Source organism: Perognathus longimembris, chromosome 11, assembly GCF_023159225.1.
Source record: "Perognathus longimembris pacificus isolate PPM17 chromosome 11, ASM2315922v1, whole genome shotgun sequence".
Lineage (NCBI taxonomy): Eukaryota > Metazoa > Chordata > Mammalia > Rodentia > Heteromyidae > Perognathus > Perognathus longimembris.
Window position 1 is genome coordinate 656,120 of NC_063171.1, and position 25,151 is coordinate 681,270.

General features: G+C 38.5%; 1 protein-coding gene across 1 annotated transcript; it reads right to left on the reverse strand.

Moving 5' to 3' along the window:
• Positions 1 to 24,508: 24,508 nt before the first annotated feature.
• Positions 24,509 to 24,931, reverse strand: LOC125359452 (60S ribosomal protein L31-like). Its single transcript, XM_048357197.1, has one exon. It carries the CDS (start codon positions 24,920 to 24,922, stop codon positions 24,548 to 24,550), a length of 375 nt encoding a protein of 124 aa, XP_048213154.1. The 5' UTR covers positions 24,923 to 24,931; the 3' UTR covers positions 24,509 to 24,547.
• Positions 24,932 to 25,151: the final 220 nt, after the last annotated feature.

Below are 25,151 nucleotides of genomic sequence, written 5' to 3' on the forward strand. Positions count from 1 at the left end.
AGCACCGGCCTGGGTGCTGCTGTGCATCCTGTGTATGGCACTGGGTTCTGGGGCCTCCCATGGATCCCCCTCTCCCCAGACCCGGGTCTGGGTAGAGCCTGTGCCCTTGCCCCACACGTCTCCAGGCCGCAGTTCTCGGATCCAGCCTGGGTGAGGCGGGGCCCCCCATGAGCAGAGGTGTGGAAGCATAGCTTGTCTTCGTTTCCTGGACAGGAGACTTCAGCTCAAGGCAATAATGAAGTCCAGTGAGAACCTGGTAATTGTTGGACAGGTGGTGAGAGAATGGAAGAGCAATGTCGAAGAGGTCTCAGAGCCCTAGGCTTCACAGGGTGTGGAATGCGCCCATGAAGGATGCTCCTCCAGTGATCTCTCCTCTGCTTCTGAAGCCAGGGGAATGAGGCATGGGCCTGAGATGGTAGCGCCATTGGTGGCAGCTGGTGTTCTTCAACACCAGGGAAGAGAAACAGTGGATGATGGAATAGAAGTGTGTGACAGCATCGGTGTCGGTAGACTTTACGGCTGGCATGGCAGATCTTCCAGCTTGCTGCCCAAAAGGCGGCAGGTGTGGGTTCCTGTCCCCTGGCAGTTATGCGGCCCTAGGCAGTGGGTGGCATCGTCTTTGGATGTGAGAAGAACCAGGGATGTGCGTCCTGTCACACACTGACTCTTCCTCTCTTGTCTTCTCCCCACACCCTACTTTGACTGAAAACTATCTGTACCAGGCCCAAGTCTTCAGATGTTTCAGTGCTTGAACTTAGGCTTTACTTTTGTGATCCAAAAGAGTTCAAATATTTGTTGATAAAGTGGCATCTTAACAGTTACTCTTGGAAGCTATACTTCATGAGAAACCCATCTTTCCTAAGAATAATCTTGAGATAATTAAAGTTTTTACTTTTTCCCCATACAAGTAGTATTCTATTTACATTTATGTGTAATATTTAATACCTTTCAAATTTTAAAATGAAATATTTAATTGCATGTATGAAAATGACTGCCTTTTATCAGAGAGGGAATGAATGTATTTGTGATGTATGAGGTGAATTAGAACGGTGTTCCCAGAAAGGAAGGGGCAAAGAGAAGAGATCAGTGATGTAGGCAAGAACTCAGAATACTGAGTGGAGAGCCTGAGGATCCCAGAAGGCAACAGGTTCAGAGGAAGTTTATAAAAATACTGAATGTTGCACAATATCAAAGCTATAAATAAGATGGGTTTGGTGTCACACTTCTGCAATCCCAGCTACTTAGGAGGCTGACAAAAACCAGCCTGTGTTGCATAGTACTCTTACCTAAAAAAAAAAAAAAATGAGCAGAGAAAAAACAGAAAACAGTGCAAAAGAAAGATACCACTAGACATGGCACTAGTGGTGTCTCTGCTAATGTTCTAGGATAACCAAAATCAGAAACATATTCATCCTTAATTAGGAAGTATTTAGAGAGGACAGCATTAGTTTTAGAAGTGTCGGAAACTAAAAAAAAAAAAATATGATCACTATTAAGCAGAAAGTATAATCTTTTTAAGAAACAGGCTTAAAAAAAACCTTCTGAACCTCAAATGGTCAAATGAAATAGGTTTATAGAAAAGTGACACATTAATGTCTAACCTTTATTGGTGAAATTGTGAGAATTTGGCTGATATTTCTATGCTATTGAGCCAGATATATTGGTACACATTTTTAATCCCAGCTACTTGGGAGGTGAGTGTTGGATTTTAACAATCTAAAGCTAGCTTAGCATAGGTATGTGTTTGATATCTATTTGTTAAACTAAACAGATGAGACTTTACTGACAAAGAAATTGGAAAATTATTAGATAGTGGGTAACAATTTAACCATAAATACCTTTACAAATGCTTTAGCTATGCACCTGAGCAACTTCAATTTCTTTTAATTACTTTATGTCATTGTAACTTTATAATATTTATTTATTGGGATTAAGAAAAAACTACTGATCTCCTGTAAATTATTTATGTCAAAACAAATAGTTTCTGGACAAGGCTACATGAAGACAAACATTCTTTCAAACATACATAGAATGTGAATGTAAGTGGATGAGTGTGCACAGATTTGTAGTATGTATTATCTGTATCTATACATCTAAACATCAGTGCTTTCTTTGTCAAAAGTCAGGTAAATATTATATTGCTCCATGTTATCTTCATGTCTTGTATTTTTTCTATCACCTTATAATAAATTAGAAAAAAACCTAATCTACAGCTCCTTAAACAATTTGTTTGTACTTTCAAACCTACAGTATTATTATTTAGTTTTCCAATTAAAAATTTATGTCATGTCAAAATAATTTTAGGTTTTATTTTTTCTGAGAGGAAAAATGACTTCCATTTTCAGTATTATTTCTAAATTTATTTTTACTCTATGTTTATTGGGAGGGGAAGAAGAGGAAGGCAAATGGTGATGATGTATAAAACGAGAGCAGAGCAAAATAGAGGAAAAAACCAGTTAGCAAGAGAGAACATGGAATCATTGAAGTGTGAAAATCAAAGACTTAACATTATATTTTAAAGATAATTTTATAAACAAAATTTGCAAAAAAAAGGTTATATTCAAGTCATAAAATTCAGTCCAGAAGTGGGTTAGTGTAGTAATCCATAAAACAAAACAGAAGTTGAGACAAATCACAAGTAAACAGACTTCAGGAATGTAGGGTAATAGAAAAGCATTTAACCAATATTTAGCAAACAGGACCAACAATGTGTACTGTCTCCCTTCTTAGACAGGAAGCAAAACAGAAGTCCAAGTCAACTGACAAGTATCTGGCTAGTCAAACCTGGATGGCAGCGTCTCAACAGGTGAAAAAACATTAGCTCCCCAGGAGAGCCACAGGGAGACATGGAGAGGTGGGTCAGTAGTCAAAGTTTGGAGTTAGAGGTTTAGACAGTACTCCATAGTAACTGAGGCTGCTACTCTAACCTGTTTTATTATTTATAGAATGTGGGAAATAATGCTTCATTCATGAAAAGAACAAATAAGATAATATGTATGAAGTTTTTCAGCTTAGTGCCTGGAGCATAGTAAACACAAAATAATGAGAGCTGTCTTAGTATGCATAATAAAAAGGTTGGGATAATCAACACTATATCATCTTTAACTGTTATTAAGAAAGATGAGCCTTAAAAATGCATCAGGTTGCTATCTCAATGATGAGAATCTAGGTGACCTTGTAAAGAGCAGTTTCTATGGAGATGTAATTGCTGTTGGGAGAATGGAAGGCTGTTTCAAAGTATGCCAAGATCATAATGCAGCAAATACAAGCTAAAACAAGAAGGTTGGAGGTAAAACAAGAAATGGGAGAACATAATCGGTGATCCATCCTTCTAGTAAGGAGAATAATTCTCCCCTAAAAGTGTCCGTTTATAATCTCAGAAACCTGCATTTTGCAAATATGATTAAAATTGGGAGATATCTGGCATTATCCAGGTGGGCTTAATGTAATGACACAAGTCTCTCCAAGGGGAAGACAGGAGTCAGTGTCAGAGGAGATACATTCATGGAAGAAAAGGTCATAGGAGGCATCCCTGAGCCTAGGAAATGAGCAAAAGCAGAGCTGACCTTAGATACTCTGAGAGGGCTATCACTCTGCAACCACTTCAATTGTGACAGTTACGTTGTTTGATACCACTGTTCTGTGTCCCTTTGTTAAAGCAGCCATGGGGACGAGCACAGTCTGGGCCATGGTTTGAATGCACAGTGACCCTCGGTGGTCTTTGCACTGGGAGGTTGTTCTCGGATTGGCCATGCTGGCAGGAGGAACCTTTAAGAGACTCAGGTGAGTGGGAGGTCCTTGGGACATAGTTGTGAGGCTGTCTTCACAAAGGCCATCCATCTCTTACTGATGTCTGTTTAGTGACCATAGAAGAACTCTTACATCTTCCTGCTGTGACTCTACCATCTAAGACAGGGCCACTGCCAGACCTGGGTGTGCTCTTTAAACAGAAAGCCTCTAAAATGATCAGCTGAAAATCTGTCTTTTCTTTGTAAAGTTACCCCACCTGAGGTATTTCTCCATAGTCCACAGAACCCACGAGTACAGTCTTTAATCCAATGGGCTGTGCTGGGTTCTGGGCAAAGCTCAGGTTAGAAACTGCTGGTAGCATTCTTCCTGTGAATAACTGTCTAGCTCATCTCCAAGTGCCCAGCTCCATGGCTGGGAGAAAGCCGAAAACCAGGCTGATACACAGTGTGTGCACAATAATGAATACCAAGTCAGCCTATTCCTGCTGCCATAATGAAACATGTAGATTTGGTAATTCTCAAGGCAGAAATGTTCAAGGTCGAGGTGGGAGGAAATTTAGTATTTGGGGGGAACTGTGTCTTCAGATTGGGCTGCTGTGTGGCAAAAGGAAGGACAAGGCAGCTGCCTAAAGCCTAACACAAGCCCACATTGGGCAGAGCTCTCACAGTGCCTAAACACACCCACCTTGTAGCCTTACCTTGAGGTCTAAATTCTAACATTGAAATTTTGGAGTCAAACCATAGAACTGGATGAACTAATAATTTAAAGTACTTAAAAGCTCTAAAAATGCACATTGATCTCAGTGTTTTCTATCTTTCCATCGTCTTCAGGGGACCCTTTTCTTTGCTTTTCCTTTCTTTTTGTGCCAGTATTGGGGCTTGAACTCACAGCCTGAGTGCTATCCCTGAGCCTCTTTGTACTCAAGGCTAGCACTCTACCACTTGAGCCACAGCTCCACTTCTGGCTTTTCCTGAATACTTTATTGGAGATAAGGGTCTTATGGACTTTCCTACCCAGGCTGGCTTCGAACTGTGATCCTAAGATCTCAGCTTCTTGAATAGCTAGAATTGCAGACATGAGCCACCAGTGCCCTGCTAGGAGCCATATTTCTGTACATTTCTTCTTTTATTTTTTTCCTTTTGGCCAGTCCTGGGGCTTGGCCTCAGGGCCTGAGCACTGTCCTTGGCTTCTTTTTGCTCAAGGCTAGCACTCTGCCACTTGAGCCACAGCGCCACTTCTGGCCATTTTCTGTATATGGGGGAATTGAACCCAGGGCCTCAAGTATACATGGCAAGCACTCTCGCCACTAGCCCATACCCCGAGCCCCTAGGAGCCATATTTCTAAGCCTGTTTTGTTTTCTCTGACAACTTCTTTCATTGTACATGCTTTGCATGTAACATCAACTGTAGCTGATGGATGGTAGTTCATTTCTGCAGCACTTTAAACCTTCTCACCTTTATTTTTCCCTTATATGAAAAGTTGATCTGAACAATTCAATCTCTTGAAATGAATGAAAATTTAGAAGCTTTCTATGAAGACTGAAGCATCTCTGGAATTTGTCATTATGTTTTCACAAATTTCCTTAGTGGGAGCTAACAGTAGTGATGCAAAGAAATTTCTCTACAATGTACATGTTGTAGCTCACACAGCTCCTGCTCAAAAGGAAAGTCCCTAGGGCTGAAAATCTGGCCTTCTGAGACTTTACTTCTTGCATCCCTGGCATTGTTTGAAAGCAACAGCCACCTCTAATCCCACATTCAACGTATACATTGTTAACCATGAAGTCCACTGAAAAAACTCCTTCCCAAAGAGAAGGGTATGGCATGGATGCATTCCTTCAGACCCTACATTTTCTTCCTTGAGACTTGAAATGTGAACTTGTGACACGATCTGCTTCCTTTCCACGACCCCCAGGCTACCTTGATTCATTGGATGCTATGGAAATTGCTCCCATGTCTGAGGAGCTCTGCTTGGAGGATGACTTTTCCTCAAATACTACATCCAATATGTGAAAAGACTACATTTTTTAAAAGTGCACTCAGGGATTGACACTTGCTGTATTGTCCTAACATTTGAGTTATATGTTCCCAGCCTCTTTATTTTCCATATTAGATATCCCATTTTTTCCTTGGGGCCAGTCTTGAACCTCAATTCTTTGACTCTCACATAGCTTAAATTACAATAATGTCCCATCATGTGCAAATTATTTCTTTGTTAAAAATATGTTTTTATTTTTAAATATAAATTTTGTTGCAAAGGTGATGTTCAAAGGGGTTACAGATACATAAGTCAGGCAATGAGCACATTTTATTTTAAATGGTGTCACGTCCTCCCTCATCTCTCTCAATTTTCCCCCTCCTGATCACAGTACTTCCAAAGTTGTAAACTCCATTTCCAATATGGTATTTCATAAGTATCACTGTTGAATTGGTTTGCACTTTGTCCCACCATATCTGTGCTTCCTTCTCCTTCCTTAAATCAAATAAACTTATATACCAGACAAAGGATACCGAAATAAAAAACAGTGACATCAGGGAACAAAACAAAGGAAAAGAAATAAATAAATAAGAAATAACTGCAAACAGTACAATATAAAACCCTCTGGTTTCCATTTCTTGGAGTTCATTTTGATAAGCCGCATTTTATATGGTCATATGCACATAGCTATTGAGTCATTGTTATCCTCTTGTAAGAACATCCTGGGCATATTCTAGTTATTGCAAATGAGGAAAACTATGCAGCTTATGTTTTTTTGGATCTGGCTTACTTCACTTAATATAATTATTTCCAAGTCTTTCCATTTCCTTATCATTTTTTTCTGATGGAAGCATAGAACTCTATTGTGTATATTTATATTTACCTTATTTTCTTGCACCATTTATCTACTGAGAGGCACCTGAGTTGATTCCATGCATTAGCTTTGGTGAACATCGTGGTGCTGATGGCTTTACTGCAGGCTGATTTGTGGTCATTTTGGTTAATTCCCAGGAGTGTAATGGTTAGGTCATAAAGTAGCTCTGTTTAGTCTTTTGAGGAACCCCCATACTACTTTTCAGAGTGGTTGAACAAGTTTACATTTCCACCAACAGTGAAGCAGCATTCCCTTTTGGAATCTGCCAGTACCTATTATTGTTTGTTTTCTGAGGTGAGGTGAAATCTCAATGTTGTTTTGATTTGCATTTCTTTTTTGTTTTTGGCCAGTCCTGGGCCTTGAACTCAGGGCCTAAGCACTGTCCCTGGCTTTTTTTGGCTCAAGGCTAGCACTCTACCACTTGTGCCACAGTGCCACTTCTGGCCATTTTTTGTCTATGTGGTGCTGAGGAATTGAACCCAGGGCTTCATGTATTTGAAGCAAGCACTCTTGCCACTAGGCCATATTCCCAGCCCCAATTTGCATTTCGTTTATAGCCAGAAATGTTGAAAATTTCTTCATATGTCTATTGGCTATTCTTATTATTATTATTTGGAAAAATATCTCTTTAAGTTCCTAGCCCACTTATTAATGAGGCTGGGTTGTTGTTTTTTTTTTTTTTTTTTTATTTGATTTGGGTTTTAATTTTTTGAACCCAAGTATATTTTAGATATGAGGCCCTTGTCTGATGCGTAGCTAGTGTAGACCTTCTCCCTACCTGTGGGCTTTCTGTTTATCTAGCAAGCTATGTCCTTTGCTATGCAGAATCTCTTCAGTTTGAGGCCATCCCATTTATCCAGCCTTTCTTTGATTTGTTGTATTTCTGAATCTTTACTAAGGCTCCCTAGAGTTTTCCCTGCCATTTCTTTACTATTTACATTGAAGTCTTTGGTCAATTTGGAACTGATCTGGTGCAGTGCTAGGCTAGATTTCCACATCTCCTTTGTGGGGAGACCAAACCTTTTATTCCCTTATGTGTTCCTTATCATTCTCTCCCTTGGCTGCCTGACCTGCGGGCGATCCTAGGTAGAATGGGGCCACAGGTAGCCTCAGCCGTGTGTGGCTGCAAGAATGCCCTCCCCCTCCCTGTACTTGCCAAGGAAGACAGGTACGCCTGGGCTCTCAGAGAAGCTTCAAGAGCTTTCTGTTTATTCAAGGGAGGGGCAATCAAACTTATAGCAGTAATGAGGAGGGAAGGAGAGGGACTGACCAGGTGGTAACAGTAGGCTAATGAGCATGTCTGTCCAAGAGCAGCGCCATAGGACCTCCCCCACGGGCTAATGTCATTTCCCACAGAACCGCCCTCTGGGCGCCTGACTGTGCCACTTGACACACTTGCTCACAGCCTAGAGGCAGGGGCTGGTTTGGCTGCCTCTTCCGGTTTCGGACCGGAAGGAGGTGGGAGTGAATAGCAGCCAGCGGTCCCAGATCTTAAAGGCATAGCCATCCCCTACAGTGCAGGGTGATAATTAAGGATCTAACTTCAGTTTTCTACACATGTGTAGCCAATTCTTCTAGCACCATTTGTTGAAGAGGCTTTCTTCCATGCTGTGTTTCTGGCTCCCTTATCAAAGATTAGGTGGCCATAAGTGTCTGAATTTCTGGGCCTTTGATTCTGTCCCATTGGTCCTCAGGCCCACTCTTGTGCCAATACCAAGCTGTTTTTTTTTTTTTTTTTGGCCAGTCCTGGGCCTTGGACTCAGGGCCTGAGCACTGTCCCTGGCTTCTTCCCGCTCAAGGCTAGCACTCTGCCACTTGAGCCACAGCGCCGCTTCTGGCCGTTTTCTGTAAATGTGGTACTCGGGAATCGAACCCAGGGCCTCGTGTATCCGAGGCAGGCACTCTTGCCACTAGGCCATATCCCCAGCCCCTCAAGCTGTTTTTTTTGTTTGTTTGTTTGCTTTGTTTTGTTTTTTGTTTTATAACTATGGCTTTGTAATGGACTTTGAAATTTGGTATTGTTATTCTTCTAGCAGTGTTGTTTCTGCTAAGGATTGTTTTGCTATTTGGCATCTTCTATTATTCCATATGAATGTTTGGATTGCTTCTTCTATATCATTAAAGAATTTGTTGAGATTTGATGGATATTGCATTGAATTTTTAAATAGATAGCTTTGAGTAGTATTGCCAAATTCTTGGTTTAGTTTGGGTATATCAATATTTGCTAGAAATTCTTTCATTTCTTCCAGATGATCCAATTCATTAGCATAAAGGTTTGCAGAGTCTTTCTTTATAATGTTCTGGATCTTGTTTATTTATTGCATGATGTTCCTATTCTGATCTCTAATTTTAGTAATTAGGTGTTTTCTTTTTTTGGTCAGAGCTGCTAAGGGTCTGTCAGTTGTGCTAATATTTTCAAAGAACCAACTGATTGTTTTGTTGATCCTTGCTATGGTTTTTGTGGACTCTAATTTATTTAATTTGGATTTTATTTTAATTATTTTTTTCATCTACTCAATTGAGGTTTGGCTTGTTGCTCGATTTCAAGGAGTACAGTATTAAATTATCAATTTGCAATTTCTCCAACTGGTTATTGTAGTTCTAGTGCAAGTGTCTCTCTTCTGACTTGCTCTTCCACTCCCAAGCCTTCATCATTCCAGGGCTGAGGGACTTGGGCACCATCAAAATGGGCTACTAAACTACATAATTTTAAATTGCTTTTCACATTGCCTTTCCCAGAAAAATCTCAATAAAACCAATGACACAACCCTACAGTCCTTTTCTCTTGCCTTCTGACCACCTTGGTGTCTTGCCCACTAGACATTGGCATGCCACGCCATGTCTCCTGTCTCTAAATAAAATAAACTTAGTTATTGAAACCTATCTCCTGTCCTTCTGAAAATGTGGCACTGTCCTAGCCTGAGCAGAGGGCACAGGAAACAGAGAAAATTCGCCAGTTACTAGAATCATTTTCTCATTGGGGAAATAAATAAACATGCCACATGACAGGTGAAGATAGATATCACAAGAATAAAGACAATAGGGCAATGTGATGGGAATGAGGCTTATTTTATGGACAGTGGGAGGGGCCCAGAATAAGAAAAGCCTCTTCCTCCAGGGGTGAGATCTGACATTGGAGCAGAGTTTTCAAAGAAATGCCTTTCTAATATTGCAAAACACTCTCTGACCCCTGCTCCACTTTCTGTAAATCTGAAGATAGAACAAACACTTGCCAGATGAGAGAGGGAGGGTAAAGACAGACCCTGGGTCAGAAAGCCATATGATCCAACTGGAAGCCTAATTTGTGTTTCCAAAGCATGTTGAGAAAAGTATCAAGAAGGAATCCTCACCCTGGGAGCCTTTGATGAATCACTAGGAGCTAATTGTCGTGGAGAATCTCCAAAGTATAACATCCTATTTGGAATCTGGGTAGATTACACAAGAGCCATGGATTGCATTTGAAGCAAAACTATCAGCCAATCTGATCTCACTCACTGGTCTGTACTTTGTTCTAGTTTTCCAGTCCCAAGATGAATTGCCTGATGGTTCTATTGTCAAAATGACAGCGTGAAAAGAGAAGCAGGTGGGTTGTAATAATAATGTGCTACATGTGTAGAAGGTCAGAGAAGTAACAGATTAACATTCCAGAGAAAGATTTCCCTGGGGGTATCTCTTGAAAGTACTAAAGGCCAAAGATCAGGACACTGATACTGCATCTGGCATCGGTGGTGAAATCATATGTGTTTTGCTCTGAGGACAGTTATGTTCCTTTCAATTAGATGATGAAATCTCTACAAACAATGAAAAAAACAACCACAGAAATAGGCTTCCATGCAACTGAATGGAAATGGGCTTGTGCAAAAATAGGAGTTGCTTACTTCAGATTAATGAAATAAAATGGAACATATTCTCTTGAGACGCAGACTAAAATAATTGTCCACCCTTAGAGATTTGAGCCTAACAATATAGCATGATATTTCTTCATTGATTTTTAAAGCAAATCCTGATGCTTTGGCAACATTTTTGAGTGGAGATTTGAGGATTATGGGATGGAGGGGTCAGGTGTCTCTTCTTAACTGCCATCGATTTTGATTTCTAGCCATCCAGGTGGAGGAGGGGAGGACACTCAGGGTCTGCAGGTAAATGGAACTGGCTTAAACTGGATTCCCTAACTTACTTCTGTGGAATAATAAACCTTAATTTTAGAATGAAGAAAATATTCATATGCCAGACATTTTATGGGGAAGATTAGAAAAAAAGCATGTTTATGAAACATATCATAAGCCATGACTGACGTTGACGTTCACAGTTTTATTAGTTTCATCATTAATATTCAAACTGCCTCCCTGCACCCCTCTTACCCCTGTGGTGGAGAAATCTTGGGTGATTTTAGATACTGGAAGAGAAAACAGCAAGTTCTGTTAGTATTTCTAACCCCCAACATCCTTAAAACTATGCAAGGAAGATGTCTTCCTGCTTAAACATCATCAGTGTGTTTGTGATCAAAAACAAGACCTGAACAAACAAGGGGATGTTAAGCAGGAAATTTAAGGGAAATTGTAAAACACATCAAGTAATTTACAATGTACAAAGAAATAGCATGAATAACAATTTATTTTGGAGCCATTGTTAAAATACCTGTATCTTGTGCATGGGCTTTAATCCTGGTCCTAGCTGGATATTCTGAAAGTTGCTTGACCTCCCTGGGCTTTTCTTCCTTCTGTGTTAAATAGGCAAATAATAGTACCTGCATCACGAGTACTATTTAACATAGGCATTAAAGGAGATTGTCAGGAGTTCACACCAAGGCTACTGTTGGTGATGGTCCACAACTTAAATTGTCATGAGCATTCCAAGCATGGAAGTTTTTAGGGCCATTTTTACAGAATTGATCAGATGGAAAGGTTCATTTTGATTTATCATTTTATTACTAATGTGAGCTTAATTTTTATTGTGTTAATCATGGACTCAATAAGTAGGTTATAAGGCAGATTTAGACTGAGCTAGTTTGAACTGGAACCATTTCAAGAAAACCAGTTGTGGGGCTGGGAATATGGCCTAGTGGCAAGAGTGCTTGCCTCATATACATGAAGCCCTGGGTTCGATTCCTCAGCACCACATATTTATATAAAAAGACCAGAAGTGGTGGTGTGGCTCAAGTAGCGGAGTGCTAGCCTTGAGCAAAAAGAAGCAAGGGACAGTGCTCAGGCCCTGAGTCCAAGCCCCAGGATGGCAAAAAGAAAAGAAAAGAAAAGAAAACCAGTTGTCTCTCTTCGCAATAAGGTGTTATGTTATCAGCCTTGGAGACCATCAGAGAGGTCCCTGAACACAGTCACTACCAGTCCCCATAAAAGCCAGAACTGACAGCTCTATTATTCAAAACAAGAGTAGCTGGGAAGACAGCCCTCCTGAAAATGGTTATGATTTGAGGATTTCAAAGAAAAATTCCATGGAGATAGAACATCTCAGCCTCAGCGTGCAAAGTACAAATCTCCTTTCAAAATAAAAGTTTGACCTCTTTGATGACTTGGATAGACTGTGTTTTGATAAGTGTTGGAAACCTCAGGCAGAGCATGCAATCTTTCAGAGGTGTCAACTCGTCTGCTCTGGACAATTATCACTCAATGGTTTTTCAATCAACAATAAAATCGAGATGGAAGAGACAGTGTGACCTGGCTGATAAGAGGAGGTAGTGGAGGGTTCACAGCGATTACTAGAGGAGCATGCAGTCTGATAGACACGAAAGGGAAGGATTCATAGATTCAATAGCTGCTTGATGAATTTCAACAAAAGGAAAGCCCTGGAGGACATTGGCAGAAAGAAACGGGAGAAAACATAAATGTCTGTGAGAAAGAGTAAAATGGCCTTTTCCTGTTTCCTAAGAGACTGAGTCTCTGTACTGTACAATGTGACGTTTCTTAAAAAAGCTTCTGGAAAGGCACATTCTTACCAAAAGTCAAAGCAGAGCCACGAATCATTTATAGGAGACAAAAACCAATAAGTGGTGTCAGCAGAGAGGAATATATTTTACTTTGTTCTGCCATGAGGAATGACGGTGGGTTGTGAGGGAGGGAATATAAAGTAACATAAGTTGTCTGTTCATGAAAGAGCTTGAAATTATAAAATGTAAAACTAATATATGTCATGCACACTAAGGAACAGATGGGGTATTTTTATGACTTCAAGCAGAACACCATGCCACCTCTCCATACCCTATGTGATTCTGTAGGCATGTTAAGTGCATCCTGGTATTTATTTTGTTTGTTTATTTGGATTCAAAGATTTCTCTGGCATCCTTGTAAAAGAAGTGTTGAACATTGAAATGTGTTATTTTCATGAGTGTCCAGTCCAGGTTCTGCCATAGGATAAAATATCCAGTGTGCCTATGTACTTGGGCAGAGAGCAATCTTTGATCTTTAGGAAGGATAAGGGGAAGAGTCAATTGAAAGCTTTCAGGAGTGTTTGCCACATGGTCTGTCTAGAACCCAAGTATAAAAATGTAGTATTTTATGAGGTTGTCAGCAGTGGAGATCTCCTTATATGGCAGATGGGGATAAGTAAGTCAAACAGCTTTTAGATGATAGTTTATGCACTAGATATTAGAGATGTTATATTTATTGATCCATATTAATAGCACAACACACTGGTAAAAGGCAGGTGGTGGAGCTCAGTGCCAAATCTCCTACCATAAGCAATAATTTATTTTATTCATCTCATTTTGGATGCTTAACTACAACCCCATGCATGCCACTCAATCAGTACAAAGCGCTTAGATTGCTTGAAATGGTTCATCATTATACTTGTTGGGTATTTATGCTTTTCACATAGCCCATTTTTTTCAATGATTATTTGTGGGCTGGACTCCTGTGGTAGAGAATTGACTGGAAATTGGTTGAGGCCTTGGCAGAGCAAGTGGTTAGTGATTTGCAGTGCACATGCGACTGTAAATGGGCAGACAAAGTTGCGAGGGGGTCTGGGACTAAGGATTGATAAAGTCGTGTTACCCTGAGATGGATTCTTACTGCAAGACATGAGCAGAGAATTCCTCCAAATGCATTCTCTCCATTCAAGGAAGAAGACTCCATTTTCCTTGGAAGGCTTAGGAATTTTGTGAGGGTTAGCCTCAGCCTTCATACAGCAGTTTGTCAACTGTCAGTAGCATGAAAATCCCAAAGCGGAGTGCATGAATGTGTCCTGAAGAGTGCCCAGTTGTTTTGAGTTGAAAAGAAGAAACATCACATGTTGCATTTCAAAGAAAGACACAGTTTCATGCTCAACACCACAAAGATAATTTGGTTTTCTGTTCTTAGGGGGGAAAGGGCAAAAAAGAAAAATCCTTTTTTCCTTTGAAGAAAGAGCAAGCTATGTGAAATGAAGTTTTTTGTGTGTGAAATGAATTTTAACCAGATTCTTCCAATATCTATCAGCACACAGCATTTCATAGAGTAGATAATAAGAGTCTCCAGAAAATGACAGAAATGAGAGCAAGGGGGCTCTGGAGTCAAGTGCAGTGTTTCCAGGGCCCAGGTCAGAAAGGGCTTTGGATGGCTTTTGGGGATATGAGAAAAAAGGAAGCTAGGTGAGTGGAAAACTAATTTCCTGAGGTGTGGAATTTTTACAAATTAAGAGTACATTGCACTAGGAATTTGCTTAGGGTAGAGATTAATACTCCCTTTCGAAGATGGCCATCTACCCATAAGGAAAGTGGTATGATACAAAGAAGAGTGAATGAGTGAAATATGTAACTCATTACTCATGGAAGTATTTAAATGTCATTAGTGAGCTTTATGAAGACTTTCTCCACTAAGTGAGACAAAGAATTGTTTTCAGATAGATATAGAAAGAAACTAAGACTGTAACAGATAAGAAAGGATGATGTGCCCTCCTGAAGGCAGGGCATGAAAGGACTTAGAGGCAGTGAATATCTGTCGAGTGCAGCGAAGACAGTGACTGAAAAATAAGCAATGATAGCACCACAAGGGCCCTGTGAAAGGTTTTGTTGTAGGAATCCATCTTAAGATGACTTTAGATTGCTTTTATGACACCAGAGGATTTTTAAAGAAAAATGTCTTAGCCATAGCTCATAGAAATTAAAAAAGGAAAGAAAAGAAAGCACACATGCAATTTAGTGTATAGTATAGAGGCTCTTTTCTGGGTACTGGGAAGAGAAATCAGAAAGCCAGAAGCAAGCACAAGGAACATTTCTAACATGAGGCTTTCTCTGGGTACATTTTCCAGTAAAAGGAACAAGGGCTAGAAATAATATTGTACTGAGAGTTCTTGTCAGAACATCAATCATTTCTGTATTTCCGTGTGGTTTATTTTGTCCGTACTGTCTCTTGTTAATATTTAGCTGTGCAGAAACAAATTTCTATGAAGGGAGGGAAGGTGAAGAGGGCATCCAAGTACATGGGACTAAAGTGCAAATGGGGACACCCTCCACCAGTTCATTTGCTTTCCTGGGCCTCTCACCACATGAATGCACCAGGTTCATCCCAGATCCTGCTACATCTTGACATCCTACAATGTAAACGTTCTTCACATTAGTCCTATGCTCAAACTAGCACGAATAACATCAGACAGAGTTCAACTGGCATTCCCAGAGAGTGTCTTGTTTTATTTCCTATTAATCTTGGAACAGAACTGCTGCGTGTTAAGGTAACTGTTGAGGACATAGCTGCTTCAATAATAATTATTGTGGAAGAAAAATTTAATTTGTTCTAAAATTGTATGTTAATCTCTCATACTAGATAAAGGAAAGTGAATGGGTATAGCAATTCTGGGTCCAGATTTTGCTGTCTTAGGCTCTGGGTAACATTTTTTTCTATTACTTCTTTTCTCTAGTGACAATACTAAGACTTAAATCAGGGCCTGAGCATTGTTCTTAGCTTTTTTTGTTGTTGTTGTTTTTCTTTTTTTGCTCAAGGATGGCACTCTCCACTTAATCCATACCTTCACTTCTGGCTTTTTGGTGATTAATTGAAAATAAAAGTGCCACAGACTTTCCTAACTTAATTGGCTTCAAATCATGATCCTCAGATCTCAGCCTCCTGAATAGCTAGGACTGTGGGTATGAGGTACCTGTGCCTGGCTTCTATCTATTAGTTCTAAGTGAAGAGAGGTTTGGAATTAAATGATTTCCTAGATGACTTTGTAGTCCACTTTTCTTGATTATTGAAAAATTGAGTGGGAATGGAAAAAATACCTTTGGTTTCACATCCATTGACACCTGAGTTTGGATCACATCTCCACAATACCTTACTATTCCATGCTCATCAGCTTGACTCTCTCTGAACCACTCTTAGACATTAGGATTCTTCCAAGCATAAGAAGCATAGGAAGTGACAGAAGACATACAAAATTCTATCAAGAAAATGTTTGTGGCTATTCCAGTGCTTTCTCTGGTCTACACTGTACTCCAGGCTTATGGTCCAGTAGCAATCTTTATGGTTATATACAACCAGCTGTCTGTAAAGCATCATCATAATGTTCATCATCCAGCAACAGCCTTCTGGTTCTTGTGTTGACATATGAGCTTAAGTTGAAGCTCTTTTCAAATCCTTTCAGGACTTTAAGATCCTTAGAGAAACTCTCTGCCACCTGGTTCACAGCCAGAGAAAATAAACCAAAGAGATGTGTCTCCATCTTAGCAGGAATCCACAGAAGCCAAGACTGACTCCTGACTAAACCAAGAAAAGGAAATGCTTCCCTTGAAGTGTTTCTAGGTGGTTACCATGGGCCTATGACGTTTTTTCATCCAATTATGTGACAGATACTCTAACAGCAATGTTGACTGGGAGAAGAACATAGTCTCTAAAGGAAAAAAAACAATATAATGGAAAATACTTTTCTTTTTCTTTGACATTCCTTGGGTGTGGTACTCTGGGCGCAAACTGCCCCTGAGCTTTTGTGCTGAAGGCTAGTGCTCTACTTCTTGAGCCAGAGCTCTACTTCCAGCTCATTTTGGTTGTGAACTGGAGATAAGAGTCCTGTGGACATTTCTGCCCAGGCTGGCTTTGAATTGTGGTCCTCAGATCTGATGCCTGATGCTTAGTGAAAATACATTTTCTGATGCCTGGTGAAAATACATTTTAATAGCTAATCCATATGTATATCACATATTTTTATATATCTTTAGGGAAGAAATAAAAATATACCAATTTCTGCCTGCAGAAGTAAAAGAATATATAAAATAATGCCTGGTACTAATTCTATATTTCCATAAACTGTGCTAACATATGCATTGATAGTTTAAAACCTTAGGCATAGAAGAAAACATTTGAGATCATTTAGTTTAACAATATCATCTTTGGAAAAGAAAATTGCTTTAATAGTAGCTGCCTTTGCTGGGAGCTGAAAGCTCATACTGTAATCCTAATTACTGTAATCCTAATTATAAGAGGCTCAAATCTGAGGATCAAAGTTCAGAGTTAGCCTGGGCAAGAAAATCCATGATATGCTCATCTCCAATTAATTACAATTAACCACTGATGTGGTATAGTGCCACCCTTGAGTGCAAAAGCTAAGAGACAGCATGCAGGCCATGAGTTCAAACTCCAGTACTAGCACACACCAAAAATAGTTGCTTTAATCTCTCATACACTTTAGTGTGCTTCAGACTCAGTATTCTATAATTTTATATCTATATAATTTTCAGAAAGATTGGTTTTCCACAAGAATGTAAGAGAGTGATGTCAGCATTCATCCTGTGCCTTTTCAAAGTTGCTACATGCGGACCACAAATTTTTGTTGTGTGGCTAGGACCCTCCAAGATAACCAATGATAAAATTTAAGAGGCTTTTAGATTGGAAGTATGCTTTTATGGACAGATTATTCTTGAGTATCATTTGACTTCTCTATCACTTGGACAGGATAATTCTATTGTTCAGATGATGAAACCTGTACCAGATGATGAAACCTGTACTCAAAGTTAAAACTTTCACACTATTTTTCTCCATTGATTTGTGCTGTTTTCTAGTAAAATAGTGTCTGTGAAAAGGACATTTAGAAACTATACATTTTATTTGGAGAAGCAAAGAACATTGTGCTTTGTGGGACAAATTGACATGCTGTAGTGGGCAGATAAACAAGAGCCAAGAAATAACAATATTGCACACTTGCAATATTGTACACTTTTCTAGCACCACAATTAAATACAGAATACAATAACAGTGTTTAAACATATATCCCATATAAATTTAACCTGTAGGAAGCTTAAGACTCTGTTCTCAGTGAGTCACAGGCCTATCTGCAGCTATTCTTAGCTTCTAGAGTTTGTAAAGTATGGCTAAACTTTCTCAGCACACAGTATTCAGACTGTGAAAAACAGACCACAGACTCTTCTGGCTTCACTGCGCCAAACAAAAGAAGTTATCATGCTCTATTGGGCCATCTGAAAGTGGAGAGAATAAACTTTGAATGATTCCATTGTCCTGTATGGCATATTTGCTCTTGATTTTTCAAATTCCTGAATATATTTGTGAATATAGTGTAGAAAGTGTGTCCTTATCCTATTACATATAGTTACCCCACATTTTAATCAGAACTTTGTTATTATGTAACCATATGGAACCATAATATATGAAGAAGGAAAGAGACTGATTTGCTTGAAATCAATGAAAATTCTTGTAAAAGTGTTAATGATCAAAATTATACATTATCTTGAAATAGATCAAAAAACTCAACTCTACATCTACAATCAGAGATTAAAGATTAAAGATTTAGAGTAAGTGGTATTTTTCAAAATCTACCCATCTTTTAAATATTTTCAGGTGTCAGAGTTATTTATTTAAACAAAAAACATGGTTTCAAGCACTAGTGGCACATGCCTTTAATGTTAGTTACTCAGGAGACTGTGATCTGAGGATTATGGTTCAAAACCAGCCTGGGTAGGAAAGATTGTGAGATTCTTAGATGCAATTAACACCAAGAGTGGAGCTTTGGTTCAATTGTTAGAGTACCAGCAACAAAGCTAAGGGACAGTACCCAAATCCTGAGTTCAAGCTCTTGTACTGATACACACACACACACACACACACACATGCACACACACACATACACACACACACACACACACACACTGGTTTGTATTTGTAACATTTCATTCATTTATTTGTAATGCTTACATTAGATTGATATAATAACATTTTCTGAAATGTAATTATCTTACTGACTTGGAGAATCTTTTTGCCTATTACCTGAGAAGAATAATTTTTAATAGTGTCTGTCACAAATTATCTTGGTTGGGCAATGAATTATCTCATCAATTTGTCAAAAGATGAGATGCATTCACAGAATATGTGAGAATATGAGAAAATACTGACAGTTGTATCCACCATCCAATGGCCAGGCATGAGGGAAAGCTGGGTTTCAGTTATAACACACAGCCCTCTAGAGAACAAACGGCGAACTTTCTAGAGTCCTCATATGAACTATTAGGAGAAACAGAATGAAACCAAGGAAAGTGATAGGATATAAAAGTGGCAAGAGGACTATTAGAAAAGACTGAAAAATGTTGGAAAGATGATGTGTTATTGAAGGTTGGGGAAATGGCCACTACAGTTACATAAGAGTAAAACTAAGACAGAATGATTGTCCCCAGGAATTTGGAAGACGGACTGCACCTGTTAGTAAGATGATCCCCACAAAGAATGTTGATCATCGAAGAACAAGTTATTTTTTCAAAAAAAAAAAAGTAAAAAGAGAGACTAGAAACTCCTGAGTTGAAAGGAAAAATAATTCCACTATTTTTCACTTTCATTTCCTCCATTGTGAAAAGATTGTTAATGTGAAACACTTCCATAGCATGAGTCAGATTAATCATATGGCTATGATTTTCTTTTCTCTTTCTTTTTTTTTTTTTTTTTTTTTTTGGCCAGTCCTGGGGCTTGGACTCAGGGCCTGAGCACTGTCCCTGGCTTCTTCTTGCTCAAGGCTAGCACTCTGCCACTTGAGCCACAGCGCCACTTCTGGCCATTTTCTGTATATGTGGTGCTGGGGAATCAAACCTAGGGCCTCATGTATACGAGGCAAGCACTCTAGCCACTAGGCCATATCCCCAGCCCCTATGATTTTCTCATGATCTAAAATATTTAAGATTTAAGGCAGTGTGAGGCAGCCGTTCTACCTTACATTTTAAAGAATTTTAAAAATTCACAAGGGCTTTGTCCAAGAGCAACATGACATGCTAATAATAAAGGCATGTCTAGTAGAATTGAATGTGTGGTTTTTGCCAATCCATTCAGAGACAGAAAACAAGAGAAATTTTACTTATTACTATTGAGATTAACTCAATAGTACTGAGATTCTTCAAATTTCAAAGGTCTTCTTGGATTCTACTAGGCAAGAAGTAAGTTGAGAAAGCTGTTCAAATGATCATCATTGACTTTTTCTTAGGGGAAACTGACAAATTTATTCTAACCTTATATGGAATGCAAAATATTCACAAAGATATTGAAGAACTCAGATATGACTGAATCAAAATTAAATCTTCTAATTATTAAACATTTCTTACAGATAATGAGAATGATCATATATACATACATTACAGAGTCTGCGAGACTTTAAACAATTATGAATTAGATCATTGGTCATAAAGCCTTTTAAGAAGTATTTGGAAACTTTTAATAAATTATTCTTTCTAGAACTCTGACCTCTGACCTCCTATTTTGGGGAATACAGTTGGACTCTGGATTCATTCTCTCTCTCTAGAACATTTCTAAGTAGTAAGCCAGAGCCATTATAGGACTCAACTTTGGTCCTTGAACTATGGTTCTATCCTGACTATTATCTACAATCTTCAAACAGTTGTGATGTCTTTTTTGTTTTTGTTGTTTGTTTTTGTTTGCTTAAGATGGTAGAGTAAGTTTGATTTCTTATTTCACTATTTGAGCTGGAAATGGAATCTTTTCTTAAATTTATATAGTTATTGGCAAGATGTCTTTTGTCATTCTAATACTTGTTTCTTTGTAAGTCATGTCATTTTCCCTCTGATGACTCAAGATCTTCAAAAACTAGACAATAATTTGCTTTGTGATTGTTTTCCTTACATCCATTTGGCTTATTGTTAACTGATCTTTTGCTTTGGCAAGTTCATTGTTTTTGACAAATGAGTAATTATGTCTTAAAACATTTTTCATATCACCTTACTTTCTTCTAAGTAACAACTGACTTGTACATTAGAATATTTGCCATTGTCCATTAGTCTTGACACTCTGATAACTTTTGTTCCATCATGTTTACTTTGTGTATTTCATTTTGAATGGTTTGCAATGACTTTCAAATTACTCTTCTACAGTATCTAATCTGTTGTTGGACATATTGTATGTGTTAAGCACGTATATCCAGTCTATTTTTTATTTTACTTATTCTATATGTTTTTTACTTTTATACCATTTTACTTACACTCTCTCTATATTTTCCATATATACATACATCCAGTCTATTTTCTATTTTACTTATTGAAATTTTAATCTTGAATTGGGTTTTAAAAACCTTACAAAGTGGGGCTGGGGATATAGCCTAGTGGCAAGAGTGCCTGCCTCGGATACACGAGGCCCTAGGTTCGATTCCCCAGCACCACATATACAGAAAACGGCCAGAAGCGGCGCTGTGGCTCAAGTGGCAGAGTGCTAGCCTTGAGCGGGAAGAAGCCAGGGACAGTGCTCAGGCCCTGAGTCCAAGGCCCAGGACTGGCCAAAAGAAAAAAACATGTGATAACAATATATAAGCTATTCAGTCTAGTTCAGAGAAATAACATGATGGATTTGGTTGTTTTAGTGTTTTGGTATTGTCTATTGTCTTGGTCAAATGGATATTTACCTCAATTCTCTGTAATGATGACTTCTCTGCTTTGTGTTTGTATTCTTCTAATCAGAGATGTCAGTCTATCAATTTCAATTCTTAGAGTTTAGGCTAGGATGGTGATAGGAATCATATATATGAAGCTAAAATTTTCATGAGAGCTAAGATATCAGGTGACTCATGCCTCTAATCTCGGCTACTTAGGAAGCTGAGACTGAGGGTTGTGTTTCAAAGCTAACTTGGACAGAATAGTTTGCTAGACTCATCTTTTCAAAAAACAGAAGGGCTGGAGGCAAGGCTAAGTGATTGAGTACCAGTCCAAAAAACATAAGGCTGAGTTTAAATAAACAAGAAAATAAAAATAGTTACGATAGGTGACCTCTTCGAGAATTTGCAACATATTTAGAAAGTTGTCTGTCATGCCTGTAATCCAAGCTACTCAGGAGGCTGAGATCTGAGGATTGTGGTTCAAAGACAGACAGGGTTAAAAAGTTTGTGAGATTCTTATCTCCAATTAGCCACCAGCAAAAAAGCTCAGGAACAATGCCCAGGTCCTGAGTTTAAGTGCCATGCTGACAAAACATTTTTAAAAAGCTATCCATACTACATAAATTTGTTCTTTTTTGTATAAACCATGGGAATAAAGAAAAGATCAAGTGTCCCTAATAAAGATGACTACACTAGTGAGCTAGCACATAGCTCACAATTTACTTTATTTTCCAGTATTTCTTTTCTAGTTTAGCTAGTATTTATTAACTGTTATTGCCTTCCTTCATACAGCCATTTCTTCAAATTCAAAACTGTATGTTTTGACCATAGAATAGACAGCTAATTCTTCCTTAAAGCAATTGAAGTTTACTGTCAATGAAGGCACATTTTAAATAAATCACTATTGGTGCTGTTGACCATATTTCCTTGACCTTTTATTAACTTGTAGAAGGCAAAAAGTAATAATATAAAATAATATAATTAAATATGAAAATAACCTTGTTCCTTACAAATGAATTTCTAGTTTTTTTATTACAAAATAAACTACAATGATGTAGCTATTCTCCAGATCTACAGATAAAGAAACAACATAGCTATTAAACACAGATAATTTATCTTGGTTTAAATATTACATGCACTCTGTGATTTCCGAAAAAAACAAAAATGAAAACAAGATCAGAAGTTCCTAGTGGTTAGGTTAATTTACAGACTTCTCGTGTCTTTATTAGTTGGAGCCACTGATTAATCTTTCTTTACAAAAGTTTTTGTGTGTGATCTCAATTAGGCATTTTAATTTTCACATTGACAACCAGCCAGAAAGAATCTATTACAAATGATCAAAGTATATACTTCATTAGCTAGTTTCTTCAAATGACAAGTAGGACAGTTTTGTGATGGAGAAAACTCGATATAAGCTTTAATCTCCATAACTGGATGATCTGCCCACCATGTCACCTTAGTTGAAATGCATTTTGTTCTTAATGTTTTCACTAAGTTTTTTTCTTTAAATCCTTTGTCAAGTTGAGAGATGTGTGAGATAGCATACATTAGTAATGGTGTAATAATTGCTCTATGGGTAGAGAATTGTTTTGTGTTCCTAATATCTGACCCTAAACGTTCTTTCATAAATTTAAAAAAGTGAAAGCAGGAGAAAGAAAGAAAAAAAATCAAGGTTTGCCTTTTGACCATTTTAATATTCAAGAGCTAGGGATCATTAGTGAATTTAACAATATCACACAAAGATATGAATAATACTCAGCATTGTCTAGGGCTAGGAGCACCTGATGAGGGTTTCAGTAACGTACAAAATAAAAGAACAGCTGAGATGACCTGGTAAGCAATCCACCTAAAGTATTTGAAACAAGAATGAACTTTCCTTTTCCATTTAAGGTGCATAGAATGTGAAATGTCTCCATATTTCTAAAACAAGTCTTATTTAGCTCCAAGAGCATGCAGTTAAGATGAGAGAAAAGATTAGTATTTGATGACTCCTTTATTCTGCTTCATAGTATGACACCAGTATGTCATGGAAGAATGTGAATGAAAATGGCAAAGAAGCCTCTGTTGGATGTTCTCATTGATTATTGCTAAGTTGTGCACTGTGGGAACATTTTTAATTCTCATAAGGGCAAGTAAATTACACTAGGCTCATCCATAAAGACCTGTGACTTTCGTTGTTTCCAGAGATTTGAATGAATGCATGGGTTTTTCTACTCATCACTACGCACCTGATCATACAACTCTTGGGACCAATTATCTTCTTCCTAACAAGGCTATGCAACTCACCTTCTCTCTGTAGTTAGCCCTTTCCTTTTCTCTGCCTACAGGATGTCTAGCCATTTTTATTCTGGCGGAAAAATCCATTTTGATTTTCTCAGTCTACCCAGGATCTTGAAAAACAAAGCTTTCTGTACCTTAATAAAATTACCATTTTTTAAAACACAAATTCTAACTTTCCTTTCTAGCAAAGAAGACCAAAGAATTTATGAACCACAGGCTGTGTATTTCCTGGATGAAAAACTCCACTTATAATTATTTGAAAAAAACGAAAGCATACACATACAAGGCACTCTGAGTTTATTTTTTTTTCTTCTATCATTAACTCGACTTCATGTATATTACAGGGCATTTGACTGAGTAAAAACTCCAGGTAGAGGAAAGCATAGTAGAAATCAATGAACCTGGAACATGGAAAAAGGTTAAGAGTTGAAGTGGAGGGCAGACCATGCTACTATAGGTAGAGAGTAACTGAGAGGTCAATTCTATTCTTAGGGCCCCTCTCAATGCCGAGTGGGGCTTATATCTTCCTATTTGTGTCTCCTTCTGCTGCTGGCATGAATGAACCCACGTGGGTGTGTCTAGCCATTCTCCTTTCCCCATAGCTGTAGTAATAGCTCCTCTAAGATTGGTTGAGATGGCTCCAGAGTAGCTAGGACTACAGATTCGAGCCACTACAACCACCTTTTCCTCAGATTCCTTTGCAAGGATAACAACAACAACACTGACAACTATCTTTTACTGAGAACTTGACATGAGCTGTGACACTATATAAAGCTGTATATTTCCTTTAATTGCCGTAAGACTGAGATAAGTTTTATTTATTTTTTATTTATTTATTTTTTTGCAATTTTATAGCTTTATTTGACACTCATTGGCTAGTTCTCGTCCACATTGACTGTCTGTAGATTTTTGAACGTGGTGACCAGGACATAGGTCACCAGAGTATAGACCTTGTTTGGTGAGTCTTCATCTTCATTGCGTTTCCTGGACAGGCGCACACGGATCCAATAGAGGACATTCCTTATTCCTTTGGCCCAGACAGCTTTGTTGAGCCTGGTATCGATGCGCACATCTGAAGTCCCCATCTCCTTCATGGCGAACTTCCGGATATCTTTGAGTGTACAAGGGGCCCGCTTCTTAAAGCCTACTCCATGGATGCGCTTGTGAATGTTGATGGTGTATTCTCGGGTCACCACCTCGTTGATGGCAGAACGGCCCTTCTTCTCACCACCCTTCTTTGCGGGAGCCATTCTGCCGGGCCCAAGCTCTTTATTTATTTATTTATTTTTGTTACTGAGGTTTTGAGTAAAAAATACTGAAACTCAAACTGACTACATACTAACCATAATGGGCTCAGAATCGGCTAAGTTCCTCAGAAGCTTAATCAATGACTTTTCAAATCTCTCCATCCTTTCTCTACAATGTTTATCTCACTTTAAGACTCATCATTCACCCTGTGGGCAAGGAACATCTGCCCTC

Coding starts and splice junctions, on each gene's coding strand:
- LOC125359452 (XM_048357197.1), bottom strand. CDS start 24,922: ATGGCTCCCGCAAAGAAGGGTGGTGAGAAGAAGGGCCGTTCTGCCATC.